The sequence below is a fragment of the Arvicanthis niloticus genome, chromosome 13 (genome assembly GCF_011762505.2).
Source record: "Arvicanthis niloticus isolate mArvNil1 chromosome 13, mArvNil1.pat.X, whole genome shotgun sequence".
NCBI lineage: Eukaryota > Metazoa > Chordata > Mammalia > Rodentia > Muridae > Arvicanthis > Arvicanthis niloticus.
The window spans coordinates 76,186,322-76,201,521 of NC_047670.1; the positions used below are offsets into that span (position 1 = coordinate 76,186,322).

Genomic DNA, 15,200 nt, shown 5'->3' on the forward strand with positions numbered 1-15,200 from the left:
CTAAGGTTGGGACCAGAGTAAGTTCAAGCAGACGGACTTAATGGGGGAACAAGCTTCGAGAGCCACCAGACATTATGGGGACATGGAAGATGGAATAGTGTGTTCAAGGGACACCTTGGGGACACACCAGAGCCCTAAAGGACTTCCTTGATAAGATGGTGTGTTGTCCAAGGAGATGCCATAGGACACACTTGGCACTGTAGATAGTTCCCAGGCTTCCTTCTGAGGAGAGTGGGCTAGGGAGATGGACAGCCTATGGTTTTCCTGATAAGGTGTACAAGCCGGGGCAGAGTTGTAATGCTGTAAGCATGGCATAGAATCTACACTTGCCATGGGGAACCTTGGTCTCTGCCCTTCTACCTCTCCTCTAAACGCCCTCAGAACCCATTTCAAAGCTGTTGCCAAGCATCTGGGCTGGACTGCACCAGCTGGGATGTTCCACTGCCACAGGAATGCCATGGCCAGGACAAGGCTCTGAGGTGGTGGGGAAGGGTAGCAGGAAGCAGGCTGGCTGCCCTAGGTATCACTGAGGCACAGAAAGGGGGACAGGATAAAAAGGAACCTCCCACAAACCCCCATTTGCAGCACAGGAGATCTGAACTCATGGCAGAAGGCCAGTCCTTGGCTGGAAAGAAGCCTAGTCTCACAGGTGGGAGGGACTGTGCTGGGAGTGGCCAAAGTGGACAGAGCAGGAGAGATGTGGAACCCAGTGCTTGTCAGAGGAGCCACAGTGCTGGTCCACAGCATCAAAGAGCCAATCAGACTGAGGCTCTGAGCATAGTTTGGGAAGAGGGGAAGGACAGGACAAGGACTGGGTGCTGTAACACTTCACAAAACAGAGAAACAGAGGCAGGAGGGTAGGAGAAGGGACCAAGTAGGCTCCTGAACTCCAGCCTCCAGCTTCCAGTAGGTGGCCTTTAGACACTCCTCCTACTGAAGCATATCTGAACTAGGGATAGAGTCTTGCCAAAGCCTAGTCTTCCAGGCCAGCCTGAAGACTATGGACAAGGGGGTAAAAACTCTGGCTGGAAGGCAGAGAGCATGCACCCTGTGGGGACCATGCACATGTGCATGCATGCACACATACACATGCACTCTCACACACACACACACACACATGCATATGACACACAAATGAGACACAAATGAGTTTGCAGAGCAGGACACTTTATTGACTTTCTCCAGTGCCCAGTGGACTGCCTTGGGCTGTGGACACTGGACATAGGGAATGGGCTCAGAGCAAGGCTACTGGGCTCAGAAGGGATGCGACTGCCTAGTCACTCAATAAATGACAGACATTTTCCTACTTGATTCCACTGTCTCCTTCAGGATGGTGCGGCAGCTGGAGCCAGAGCCAGAACTGAAGCCTGAGCCAGATACAGAACAGGAACCCATGATGGGGCTGTACCCAGATCCCTGGGGGATCCCAAAGCCGCCAGTTACGATGCTAGAGCAGCCTCCAGACCCAAAGCTGCCTTCCCAGCCTCTGTAACCAGAAGTGCCCACTTGGCCTCCACATTCTCCCCTAGGCATGGTCACTTGGCCCCCACATTCTCCCCTAGGCATGGTCACTTGGCCTCCACATTCTCCCCTAGGCATGGTCACTTGGCCCCCACACTCTCCCCTAGGCATGGTCACTTGGCCCCCACACTCTCCCCTAGGCATGGTCACTTGGCCCCCACATTCTCCCCTAGGCATGGTCACTTGGCCTCCACATTCTCTTCCAGGGATGGTCACTTGGCCTCCATGTTCTCTTCCAGGGATGGTCACTTGGCCTCCACATTCTCTTCTAGGGATGGTCACTTGGCCTCCACATTCTCTTCCAGGGATGGTCACTTGGCCTCCATGTTCTCTTCCAGGGAAGGTCACTTGGCCTCCACATTCTCTTCCAGGGATGGTCACTTGGCCTCCACATTCTCTTCCAGGGATGGTCACTTGGCCTCCACGTTCTCTTCCAGGGAAGGTCACTTGGCCTCCACGTTCTCTTCCAGGGATGGTCACTTGGCCTCCACGTTCTCTTCCAGGGATGGTCACTTGGCCTCCATGTTCTCTTCCAGGAAAGGTCACTTGGCCTCCATTTTCTCTCCCAGGGATGGTCACTTGGCCTCCATGTTCTCTCCCAGGGATGGTCACTTGGCCTCCACATTCTCTTCCAGGGATAGTCACTTGGCCTCCATGTTCTCTTCCAGGGAAGGTCACTTGGCCTCCATGTTCTCTTCCAGGGATGGTCACTTGGCCTCCATTTTCTCTTCCAGGGATGGTCACTTGGCCTCCATTTTCTCTTCCAGGGATGGTCACTTGGCCTCCACATTCTCTTCCAGGGATGGTCACTTGGCCTCCATTTTCTCTTCCAGGGAAGGTCACTTGGCCTCCATGTTCTCTCCCAGGAATGGTCACTTGGCCTCCACATTCTCTTCCAGGGATGATCACTTGGCCTCCATGTTCTCTCCCAGGGATAGTCACTTGGCCTCCATGTTCTCTTCCAGGGAAGGTCACTTGGCCTCCATGTTCTCTCCCAGGGATGGTCACTTGGCCTCCATTTTCTCTTCCAGGGAAGGTCACTTGGCCTCCATGTTCTCTCCCAGGAATGGTCACTTGGCCTTCATTTTCTCTTCCAGGGATGGTCACTTGGCCTCCATCTTCTCTCCCAGGAATGGTCACTTGGCCTCCATTTTCTCTTCCAGGAAAGGTCACTTGGCCTCCATGTTCTCTTCCAGGGATGGTCACTTGGCCTCCATTTTCTCTTCCAGGGAAGGTCACTTGGCCTCCATGTTCTCTTCCGGGGAAGGTCACTTGGCCTCCATGTTCTCTCCCAGGGATGGTCACTTGGCCTCCATGTTCTCTTCCAGGGATGGTCACTTGGCCTGTACCAATTCTTCCAGGGATGGTCACTTGGCCTCCACAAGTTCTTCCAGGCACAATGCAGCCATCTGCTATAGCTGCCAAGAAAATGCACTGGTGTCACAGCAGGGTCTTCAGCACCACAGGGAACCTTACTCTCAAATCCCCTCATACTCACAGACAGTGACCTGGCTGGTGTGCTCCTTGGATATTCTGGAAGAGAAGGAGCAAGAGGGGAAATGCTAAGAAAGGCTGTGAAGACTATACTCCCCCATTTTAAATCCCTCCCAGCAGAGTTGGTTACCCTTAGCAACTAACGGTGACTCTCAGAATCCCCTCTAGCAAAGAAAGGCCTGCACTGGCCTTCCGTCCTCCCCAAACTCAGTCTCCTAACCCCAGGTCCTCTCCAGTTCCCCCACCTGCACTCCTCACTCTCCAGCAGCCTCCGATACATGGCAATCTCCACATCCAGGGACAACTTTGTGCCCATCAGTTCCTGGTAGTCACGCAACATCTGTGCCATGTCCTGCTTGGCTGTTCTCAGAGCACCCTCCAGCTCATCCAGCTTGGCCTGAGCATCCCTCAGAGCCATCTCTCCTTGCTGCTCTGCATCAGCAATGGCTGACTGCAGACCGTCATTCTGGAGGGAAGTAGAAATGAGGGAGAGAGAGGTTGTAGTGAGCTTGACAGGGCCTCTCGAAACACCCACCATGGATATAATTTGATGTCCAAGATTGACCCTAACTTCATGCACTTAAAATTATGCATGACCACCCATGCCTAGCCCCTTTCATCCCAGGGGAAAACATTGCCTAACCGTCTCTTTTCCCATGGCAAAGGGCTCAGTAGGGTCCCCCAACCTCTTCATGTCTACCTAGAACCTCAGAACATGTTCTTTTTGGAAGCAAGGTCTTGACTGGAAGACTCAGTTAAACATCTCGTGATAACACATGATAATTAGGGTGAGCCCTAAATCCAGTCCCTGGACACTGAAAAGCTAGGTATGAAGAGAGAAGCAGAGATAGGTATGGGAGATTCAGCATCAACTCAGGTTCAGAAAGGAAGAGATCATCCAAAGGCTTTCACTGCTCTGTCCCCTCACAAATAACCCAGGACAGGGACAAGATCTCCTCTCTAGGTCTCAGAAAGGTGATAGGTGGCTGAGTGGGGACCCAGAACCCCGAGACAGTATCAGTCTCTCAGCCCTATGCAGAAAAGGGGGTGGGCTCTATCCAAGAAAAGGTACATATAGTGGGAAGAGGCTATGACTCCTCAGGGCTGGCCCTAGTGTGTTTAGTTTAAAAGTGGATTTACAAGGGCTGGAGGGATGGCTCAGTGGTTAAGAGCACTGACTGATCTTCCAGAAGTCCTGAGTTCAATTCCCAGCAACAACATGGGGTCTCACAGCCATCTGTAATGGATCTGATGCACCCTCTGGTGTGTGTCTAAAGACAGCTACAGTGTACTCATATACTAAAAAATAAATAAATCTCTTTTTTTAAAAAAGTGGGTTCACAGAATACATGCAAACAAAATACCAAATCACATAAAAATAAAAATAATAAGTAAATAGATAATTAATTAATTAAAATATAAGGCAGCAGGGTAGAGAGATGGGTTCTCGGTTAAGAGCTCTGGCTGCTTTCCCAGAGGACTCAGGTCCAATTCCCAGTACCCACGGTGGCTTGCAATGTCTGTAATTCAATACCCTTTTCTGGTCTTCATGGGCACCAGGCACATACATGATACACAGACATACTTGAGGACTTGCTGTAAGAGCGTGAGAAGGGGAGTCCAGATACCACTACCCTCGTAACCACCAAGCATCTTACACGTGCCCCACATAAACACTTACCTGACTACTCTATGCTCACCACCCACTGTGGGTCTCAAATGCAGGCTTCTGCTTGAAACGTGAGCAGAAACTTGACAGCTAATAAGCCATCGCCATTCCCCTCTGAGAGGGCAAGGCACTCTCTGGAAGGGCAGGCCACCTCAGACCTCCTCAGCCTTCTGAGATCTCCTGAGAAGGCTCCATACATAGCCCATCTCCTGTTCTTGGGCTCTCCCCACCCCCTCTCACACATACTTTTCCCAAAGGGAAACCAAAAAAAGCATTTGACCTTAAGTTCCGGGTGCTCTTGGAGGAAGAGTCAAAAGAAGAGATGAGCTGAGAGTTAAAGTAACTCTCTCCCCAAGAAAAGCAAAAGCAAGATGTCTACCTGCTCGTGGACTGTAAACGCTAGTACTCTTTGCAGCATTCAGCACAGGAGCTCTGCCCCAGAAAAGCCAGCATGCAGACTGGAGTTCACAGAGAAGGAGCAATTCAGAAAGGACTCAAAAATATGTCTCCACAAAATGATCTGAAGCCCCAACCGTTTATCCAGACACACACACACACACACACACACACACACACACATATCCCTATATGAGCCCAGCGGGGAAGCAGACAATTAGTGGCAGAGGAACAAGACACCAACCAACAATTGACACTGGGAACATACCTGCTTCCTGAGGTTCCCAATCTGACTCTGCAGCCTCTGTATGGCCTGCCGAAGCTGGGAAATCTGCACCTGCACTTCCTTCATGTTGTTCCCCTGGAGCTGGGCTGATTCCTGGAGTTGCTGGTACTGAAGACACAAAGGTAGCACCGCTGGCTGAGTTGCAGCTACCTCTAACCCTAGAATCAGGGACATGCCATCTTCCCACCCTGGGAGGTGCCTCCTGATGTCTGCATTTCCCCAGTGCCAGTCAGCAGCTTGAGCTCAGGACACAGTGGGCATGCCTGCAGAGGTCCAAGACTGACTCCTCGTTTCTGACCGTTGTCCCCATCCTACACTGTGAACACAGCCCTGCCCTCTGAGCCCCAAACCTCAAGGTTGTTATCAGAGCTACCCCAATGGGACCAGAGTCCGTGACCTCCCTGGTGTGTGAGTAGGACCACCCAACCCTTTCCAGCTTGTCCTTTGGACCACAGCACCTTGGTCTGGAACACAGCCTCAGCCTCGGCCTTGCTAGTCCTTGTGATCTCCTCATAACGGGCACGGACCTCAGCAATGATGTCACTGAAGTCCAAGCAACGGCTGTTATCCATGGACAGTACCACAGACATGTCGTCTGCCTGGGTCTTCAGCTGTCCCAGTTCCTATGGGAGAGGCAAGCTCAATGTCCACCTCCATGGCTCCCTGTCCTCTGTCTCCCTGAGGGGAGAAGGGTGCCCTAATGTTCATCCACTTGCCTATCACCCAGTGGTGGTCCAGATTCACAAAGTAAGGACCACTGAGGTCCTTTTGAAGTATGGATAGTGAAGGAAAAATACCCACAAGGCCCCAGGTCACCTGCCCCTAAAACCCTCTCACGCCTCATCACCTCCCTTCCCACAATCCTCCCACCCCACTTAGATTGGTCGCTTCACATTTTCTCTGGCTGAGGACACAACCTCTGCTGGAGTCCCAGCATCTACCTGCCTGAAGAACCCCTCCCTCCTTCACATTTCAGCATGAGTTTGCCTTTTGCATCCGGCTTCTTTGCAACTGCCGCCAGCCCATTATTTCCAACCCTCCCTGTCCCCCATAACATCTACCATCTTCTAGCACAGGACGGGATTTCTCTCTCCTGAGACTGCTGCCCCTGCCTGCCTTCTGTTAGGTGTGCCGTGACGGGAGAGTTTTGTCTGATTCTTTGTTGGTGAATTCTCATGCTAATGTTTGGTAGCTGATTGTCAAATGATGAGTGACCACAATGCAAAGCTACTCTAAAGGCTTCTTCTCCTAGTGGCTCCCCTCCTGGCTACAGGGAGCCTGTCCATCTTGTCCTTTTTTCTTAATTTCCCCTCTTCTTCACGGGTCCTTACTTCTTCATACAGACGTGTCAAGAAACAGATGTGTTCTCTCAGAGACTCCAGGTTGCCTTCCAAATCCATCTTGCTCTGGAAAACCTCATCCACATCCTGGGGACAGGAAACAGAAACCATGCATCCTCCACTTCCTCTTATGACACCCATACTGCTGTATCCAAAGGTTCCTTCTTCTCCTATCCACTGCTCAGTACTATCTGCAGGACACTGTCCCTGGTTAACCCCAACCCTCTGTGCTGCCTCCAGTTCGTCCCCTGCCTCACAACCTCTTGCCACTCTGCAGTGAGCCCAGAGCCTGTCAAAGAGCAATTCAGTCAGGTCTTGCTTTTAAGTTCCTGTGTCTAGGTAAATATCTCATCCTGGCAGAGGGTGACTCCATGCAGAGTGTCAGCATGTCCTCGGTCACTATCTCTATCCTCTGGCCTCCCAGCCTAGAAACAGGTTTAAGACACAGTAGGGGCTTCCTGAGTGGAGCCTTTAAGCCCCTCCCACCTTCTTAAGGACCACAAAGTCATTCTGCACCGAGGCGTGCTTGTATGCTTCCTGGTCATACCTGCAAATGAAAAAGGGGAGTCAGGCACAGGTCAGACCCCACCCCTGCATTCTGCACCCCCAAACTCTGAGCGTCCTTATCTTCAGAGGCCTCAAGTCAGAAGCCACCATTGACCTTTCTCTCATTTCCTATCAAGGGGTTTGTGTCAGACTCTCAGCCTGTATCCCAAAGGCCAGCAGGCCACATGTTTTGCTGGTTTTCCAGGTACTCAGAGGCCTCTGAGCATGAGAACAGGATACTCCACAGAAGACCTGAAACTTCAGGTGCCTCTTTCTCTATCCATCCCCACCCCTACCTTGCTGCTTCCCTACCAGCCCTGAAAATCACAAAAGGAGATGACCTTGTCCCAGAGTGTAATAGTAGAAACCACAGCTAGGAGAAGCAAGAGGCCTGCCCTGTCTCTCCAGCCCTCACCACCCCTCAGCCCAGGGCTGTCTGCCCCATCAGGCAGCCCAGGTAGAGAGACTAGAACCACAGTCCAGCTGTAAATCACACCATGAATCTGGGGATGGATACACTGAAGTGATTGTCCTCCACCCAAGACCAGAGCACGTCTGAGTCAGCTCCACGGCCTGCTAAACAGGAATTTCTCGAGAAAGCTATCAAGATGCTGTTTAAATAAGCCTTTCCCAGTCCTGACCAGACACATGGACCCTTGAGGCTAGGCCTTGGCCCTCTGGAGAGAGCCCTTAACATTTTTCCCAGGTCTCTCTGGGCCTGGAGGGGGATCTCTCTGCATATTACAGGTAACCCTTGTGAATGAGGAGAGAGGAAGTCAAGAGCCAGAATGGAGGTCAGTCATGCAGCACCAGGTGCTGGACACTCAGGAGACCCTCAGTCTGGCAGAGCATGTCACGTACACAGAAACTGCCCTACTTGGATTTGTATTCATCCTCCTGGTCCTGGTAGGTTTTCAGCTCAGAGTCCAGAGCCCTTCGCTCTCTCTGCAGCTCCTCCAGCTGCTGCCTGAGCCGGGCCAGGCAGGCTTCAAAGATGCACTCCAGGCCCTGAGGGCTACGATTCCCCTGCAGCTGCTGCAGCAGGGCCCACTTGGTCTCCAGGACTTTGTTCTGCTGCTCCAGAAAGCGCACCTATAACCAGACACAGGGTCCTGAGACTCCTGGGACTCCCTCCACATAACCTCTAGAGAAGGAAGCCTCAGAGACCCTCTTATGGGCCCCTTTTCCTTGCCTTCCACCCCTGTCTGTGCAGAGGAGCCTCAAGCCCTCCCATAAAAACCTGAGTGCATCTATGATTGGATGGAATAAGAGATCAGACTTCTCATCACTAGCCAGCTTCTCTCTGTCCCTGAGCCCCAGCCATGGAACAACAGGGCATAGGCACACCAGAAAGCCTCTAGCTAGACCCTGGGAGGACATCCTTGCCACTAAAGTGATTAGGAAAAAAGGCAGGAGAGTTGGATTTCCTCACTCTGGTTCATCTGGTCTAGAGCAGTTGTCTGTGGGAAGCCCAGAGGCAGGAGCCAGGCCCTCACCTTGTCGATGAAGGAGGCGAACTGGTTGTTGAGGGTTCTGATCTCTTGCGTCTCCTGCGTTTTCACCATCTGGAACTGGGGGTCAACCTCGATCTTCAGTGGGGTCAGCAGACTCTGGTCAACAGTCACTGCTTGGATGCCTCCTGGAGGGCAGTGGGAAAGCCCAGGCCCTCCCTTACCCTGCCCAAACCGTACCCCTTGCCTGGTTTCTGTCCCCCAGGCCCTCCCACAAGAGCTTCCTCTGTGTCTCCTGGAGGAGCTAAGGCTCCTGCTGCTGAAGCCAGTCCTGCCTCGAGCCCCCGAAAAAGTAGAACATGCTGAGCGAGCACTGAAGCCCCTCTGGACCCGGCACGGAGAGAGAGACATGGCAGAGACGAACAGGCCTGCAGCTTCAGACAGACTGGAGATGGTCACGGTGTGTGTGCTTCTGCCCTGGGGCCCTGGCACGAGACTTTTATCCCCTCCCGTCCTTGGGCTGGGCCTTGGAGAGCAAGATGTTCTCAGTCTGACTGTGTCTGCCACTTGCTGCGGCTGACCTGCTCTGACACACCTGGGGAATGGGTGCGTGGCACGTGCAGAGCCTGAGGTGGGAGACCCAGTCCCTGCCCTAGAAGCCAAAGACAAGCAAGCGTCTCGAGACCTGAGCCATGATTCTGGGCATCAACAACACTGGGGGTATTCAAAGAAGGTTTCCTGGAGAAAGAGTGAGAAGAGTTTGTGCAGAGGAGAGGGTAGCGTGGAGCAGCAGGACAAGGGAGACTGTAGCTCCCAGGGTGAGATACAACCTCACAGAGGCAGCACAGACCCTGAGCAACCAGGCTGGCAGAGGTGGTGCAGCAAGGACACCCCACGATGTAGAAATGCACAGAAAAGCAGGGCACCCAGTCCCTCCTTCAGCCCAACCCAGCAATCATCTGAGAAACAGCACCTGCCCCACACCGAGCAGGTATCTTTAGCTAGGATCTGTAGAGCAGCAGCCAATCCTGTGGCCCTATTCCTCCCACATGCTACCCCAGGCCCCTCCAGCTGGGGCTAGCAGAAGCCCTTCCAGTAAATAAATGAATGGCAGTCACTCCAAAATAAATCGTGTATCTAGGAAACTATGCCTGGGGGTGCTGAGAGAAGGAACAGAGAGTATAGGATTCTTCCAGGATGGATTCCATTCCTGTCTAGCAGAGATGTTTGTCTAATATTAGTGTTCGCCTAATACTGTAGTCCAACCTCCAACCTGAGGCAGGGTCTCCTCATCCTGCAGATGATCCAGCTGCTCCCTGGGGACTGATTCATGGGGTTGTCTTTAGTGGGACAACAGTGGCCCTGTTCTACTTCCTCTCCCAGCACCTGGTGAGTTCTGAGGGTGGGATATTTGGGGTCTTTGAGGATGCAACTCCAAATGAGAACAAACAGAAACTCACCAAACACTCGAGAGATGCTATGAGGAAGTCATTCTTGGCAATTAGCGCAACCCCACAGGCACTCCACCCAGGCCAGACAACCATGCACAAGCATGTTTCTGCTCCCTGCTCCCTCCAGGAGTGAAAAGCCCCTTCTTCCTTCCTCCTTCCTTCTTCCTCCAGACATTGGCATCACCTCAGGGGACTTGAAGAAGCCTTTGAGGAGACAGAGGTAGCAAAGAAGTTCAAGCAAGGTTTGAGGGTTTAGGGAAACCAGAGAAGAGGAGAGAAAAGGCCCTAGAGAAAGCTGATTGTACTGCAGGAAGTGGGGGTGGGGGCACACTGAGATGCCTGGAATCCACTGAGATGCCTGGAATCTACTTGGATCCCACTAAAACTTCAGCTCAAAATATCTCCACCACTGTCAGAGGCACTGTAAAAGAAAGCTTTGCCCACATGTAGAGGAGTGAAACTGGATCCATATCTATCGTCCTGTATATAAAGATCAACCCCGAGTCGACCTCAGTGTGAAACTTAAAACGCTGAACAGCTAGAAGAAAACATAAGAGGCACCCTACAAGATACGGGTACAGAAAAGGGCTTTCTAAGTAAGACTCATCCATTCAGGAATTAGGGCCAACAGTTGAGAAATATGACCTCAGAAAAGCCTCTGTGCAGCAGAAAAAAGAGTCAACTGAGCAAAGAGGAAGCCCACAGAGTGGGAGAGAATCTTTACCAGCCATACATCCGATCAAGGGTTAATATCCAGAATATATAAAATAAAGAGCTAAAAAAAGCAGAGCCAAGAAAACAAATGACCCCATTTTAAAAAAAAAAAAAAAAAAGTGGGCTATGGTTTTGAACAGAGGGTTCTCAAAAGAAGAGATAAAATGCCCAAGAAATATCTCAAAGTGTTCAACACCTTTAGCTACTAGGGAAATGCAAATTAGAACCATTTTGAGGGGCTAGTGAGATGGCTCAACAGGTAAAGGCATTTGCTACCAAACCCTAGGACCTGAGTTCAATTTCTGGGACCCACATGGTAGCAGGGAGAACCAGACTCTCACAGGTTGTCCCCTATCTCCATATAGCCATGCTACATATGCACACATGGACACAAGCACACACTCACACATAGATTGATTGATTGATAGATAGATAGATAGATAGATAGATAGATAGATAGATAGATAGATAGATAGGACAGACAGACAGTTATGATAGACAGACAGACAGATATGATAGACAGACAGATATGATAGATAGACAGACAGACAGACAGACAGACAGACAGACAGACAGACAGGATGTGAAAAATACCTTGAGTCTCACCTTCTGCAATCAGAATGGCTAAGATTGAGGAAACAACCAACAACAAATGGCGGTGGGTGTGTGATGCATAGACACCATGGATTACTACACAGCAGTAAAGAAAACTGAAGCCACAAACTTTCCAAGTAAACAGACAGAACTAGAACACTTTCTACCAACGAGGTAACCCAGACCCAGTAAGACTAACACCACATTCTCTCTCTAATTGTGGAGTCGAGCTCCGAATCTTTATGTGTATGCAGCCTGGGGTGTCGGACTTCATCTGGGAGAGGAAAGAAACAGAAGACGGGAGAAGACGGAGAGAAAACACCAAGGATGGTTGAAACCGCTTAGGGAAACACTATTTTATGTTTATTTTAAAATACATCAGTGCATTGTGTACACACATAAGTAATTAAACGGAGCTGTGCATTTGTGGGGATACTGCTCTTTCCAAGGACCACAGACTATCTAGAGCTAAAAATGGTGCCAAGCATGGGAAACCTCCCTCTGAGTTTTTGCTCAGGGCACTTCAAGAGACTCTCAAAACAATACCGGCTGTTGTCATTGCCCCTTGTTGCCTCACAGAAGGCAATAAACAAGGTAAGACCCTATTGATGAAGATGCCACATACTCAGGGACCTGGAGGAACTTCCTGTGGTGACAAAGTGCTACTACGCATGCCACCAAGGGAAAAGCAATCAACAGGCCTACCCAGCTGTAAAGCCTCAGATCACAGTGACTAGACCAGAAAGATCCCCACAATGGTGTAATAGGAACAACTTTATCTTAGGGTGACCAACACTGTCTAATTGGGCATAAAGTCCACTCAACAGGAGGGAATGCGTACCTGGTATTGTAAACCTGGAGAGGCTACACTGCCAGTTCCTAAGCCAATTTAATTCTAACTGTATCCTAAATGCTTCAGCTTATTCTCAAAGATGGATGTAGCTCTCATCCCTCACCAAAGTAGCTTTCTTTTTGCAAGAGATAAAAACTATTACAGATTACACTGGGGCTCAAAATGCAGAGAAGAAGAGACAGCGGGGTACCCAACCCCAACTGACACATGTGCAACACAAGCCCTAAGGCTCTGAGAAAACCATGAAAGGGGCCAGAAATGTAAGTGCCATGGGGACCAGGTCATCTGCCATGAAGTCACATCTTCTCCATGTGTCAGGGATGTTGCACGGTGACTCTCAACCGTGCAGTTGCCTGAACAAGACCAGCATTGTGACAACATCAGTTGACAGGGTGGGCATTGTACACAGAAAAAGATCTACAGGGTCCCACTCCCTAGATGAAGAGCTACAGTCTTCAATGCCTGCTACAAAGGGGAGACTCATTCTCCTCCAAAGGTGAGCCCCCATAGTGTTTGTCCAGTCCCAAATGGTTGGCACTGAACACATGTACATACGAGCAGAGCTAAAGAGACTCAGTAACAATAACAATACTAATTAAAAAAGAGATCATAAATTTGAGGGTGAGATGGGAGGAGCTGAAGGAGGAGTGAGGGGGACAAAAGTGATGTAGATACTGTGTTCTTGTATGAATTAAAAAAAAAAAAACATAAAAAACATAAAACAACCCTTTTAGTTTTTCCAGACAGGGATTCTCTGTGTAGCCCTGGCTGTCCTAGAACTCACCCTGTAGACCAGGCTGGCCTCAAACTCAGAGATCCACCTGCCTCTGCCTCCCAAGTGCTGGGAGTAAAGGCATGTGCCATCATGCCCAATGATATTAACTTGTTTTAAAGAGGAAAAAAAAAAGGAGTTAGGTCTCTCCTGCCTGCCACCTCAGTAGGCCTTGCTCAAACATCTCTGGGGTCCCACAGGGACTGAGATCAAACATGCTTTTTTCACTTTGTGTTGAAGGAGGACAGATGTCACATCTGTGACATTTCCCATGCCTGCTATGCTATGCAACATGAGATCTACAAGAAGCTCCGAGGTCACAGGATCTAATGTCTCTGTTTTGTACTTGAGCCTGCTCAGGCTCCTGAGGGTGTGAGGCAGGCATAGACCGTGCTTCCTTAGTAACCAGAGAGATTGCACCAGCTGAACTCACATGATGTCTGCTCTGGAACTCACTCTAGTATCTAAGGGATTTAACCAACAACACCCACACAGAGAGTACATGAAATGACGCCAGCGCGCCTCCTCACCTCACTCCAGGAGCCTCCAAACTACCCACATGAGCCTCTGTCTTTGCCTCGTGAAGCAAACCAAACCCTCAAAGACCCTCTCATTCCACAATGTGTGCTAGCCTGCTCTCCAGCCAGCTGAGGTATAGCCTTCACTAGGCATCCAACAGTATTAATGTGAAGAGATGAACTGTGTGTGTGCGTACCTCTGTGTGTGTCTATGTGTATCTGTGTGTCTCTCTCTCTCTCTCTCTCTCTCTCTCTCTCTCTCTCTCTGTGTGTGTGTGTGTGTGTGTGTGTGTGTGTGTGTGTGTGTGTGTGTGTTATACTGGGGGCACATGACTTTTTGAATGTGAGGTAAGCATTCTACCTCTGGGTTACAGCCTGATTCCTCTTTTTATTTTATCTTGAGACAGAGTCTCCTTCAGTTGCCTAAGCTTACTTTGAATGAACTCTGTAACTCAGATGCAGGCTTTGAACTTGGCAATCATCCTACCTCAGTGTCTGGAGTAGCCTATCTACACCACCAGGCATGGCAAATTTTGATCTTTGACAATCATACCGAGGATCTTCTAGAATCTTCCAGTGACAAATGTGAAGTCATTTATAAGACAATACAAGCCCACCAAGATGGCTCAGTAGATAGAGCCTGGCAGAGAAACAGACATTAAATAGGTTATCAGATCTTTATGTACAGGCTTGCCCAAAAGCCTGAAAATTTGAATTCTGTTCTTGAAATCCATTTGGGTAGGAGAGAACTGACTCCCACAAGCTATTTTCTTATCTCCACAAGTGCAGGCGCGCATGCGCTCGTGCACACACACACACACGCACACGCACACGCACACGCACACACACACACACACACGCACGCACACATACACACACGCACACACGCACACACACGCACACATGCACACATACATACATGCACACATACATAATTAACTTTAGGCACTGTCCACAGTACACGATAGTGAGACAAGTCAGAGGATGGGTAGAAACACCACAGAAAAGACATGAGAGTAGGAAGAGAGACCAACTGAAAGAGAAAAACAGATCTGTAGGTGTGAGAAGGGAACAGGTGAGGGTATTGGGGGTGAAATGATCAAAATCCATTCTATCCATGTGTGAAAGAGTCAGACGGAGAAAATAAGACCACAGGGTTTGGGGGTGAAGGGAGGTGCAGAGGAAGCTCCTGGGTCGCCAGCAGCATAATGGAAACTGGCTGGAATCATCGAACTGGACCTTGGTGCTCAGCGCAGCCCAGCGGTGCAGCCACACGTAGGTCGTGTGACATCTGTCCTCTGCCTCCCTTGCTCCAGGCCAGACACTGGGGGTGGGGTTGGTTTGATGTAATTGTTAGGGGTTGTTGTTGTTGTTGTTGTTGATGTTTTATTTTTCCCAGTTGCCAAGGATTCATTCAGCAAACATGGCAGGGCACCTACTGTGTGCCAATCCCTGGGCTGAGGATTTAGCCCAGACCAAAGCCCCAGTATGAAGAAACTTTAAGAGTCTGATAGAGCCAGGCGGTGGTGGTGCACACCTTTAATCCTAGCAGTTGGGAGGCAGAGGCAGGCGGATTTCTGAGTTCAAGGCCAGCC

The 15,200-nt window shown here is 50.2% G+C and overlaps 1 protein-coding gene across 1 annotated transcript; it reads right to left on the reverse strand.

The window, feature by feature from the left end:
• Nucleotides 1-1,146: 1,146 nt before the first annotated feature.
• LOC117719071 (uncharacterized) lies at nt 1,147-9,364 on the reverse strand. Its single transcript, XM_034517161.2, has 9 exons — nt 8,749-9,364; nt 8,130-8,344; nt 7,193-7,253; nt 6,698-6,793; nt 5,825-5,989; nt 5,349-5,474; nt 3,261-3,481; nt 3,020-3,054; nt 1,147-2,939 (listed from the first exon to the last, which is right to left on the reverse strand). The coding sequence occupies exons 1-9, from the start codon at nt 9,112-9,114 to the stop codon at nt 1,282-1,284; spliced, it is 2,943 nt and encodes a 980-aa protein (XP_034373052.1). The 5' UTR covers nt 9,115-9,364; the 3' UTR covers nt 1,147-1,281.
• Between the last annotated feature and the right edge of the window lie 5,836 nt (nt 9,365-15,200).

Bases quoted from the DNA above. Each gene is read 5' to 3' on its own strand.
- LOC117719071 (XM_034517161.2), bottom strand. From the start codon at position 9,114: ATGTCTCTCTCTCCGTGCCGGGTCCAGAGGGGCTTCAGTGCTCGCTCA. The intron at 8,345-8,748 runs GTGAGGGCCTGG...GTCTGGTTATAG, and splicing joins TCGCCTCCTTCATCGACAAG to GTGCGCTTTCTGGAGCAGCA. The intron at 6,794-7,192 runs GTGGGAGGGGCT...TCCTGTCCCCAG, and splicing joins ACTTTGTGGTCCTTAAGAAG to GATGTGGATGAGGTTTTCCA.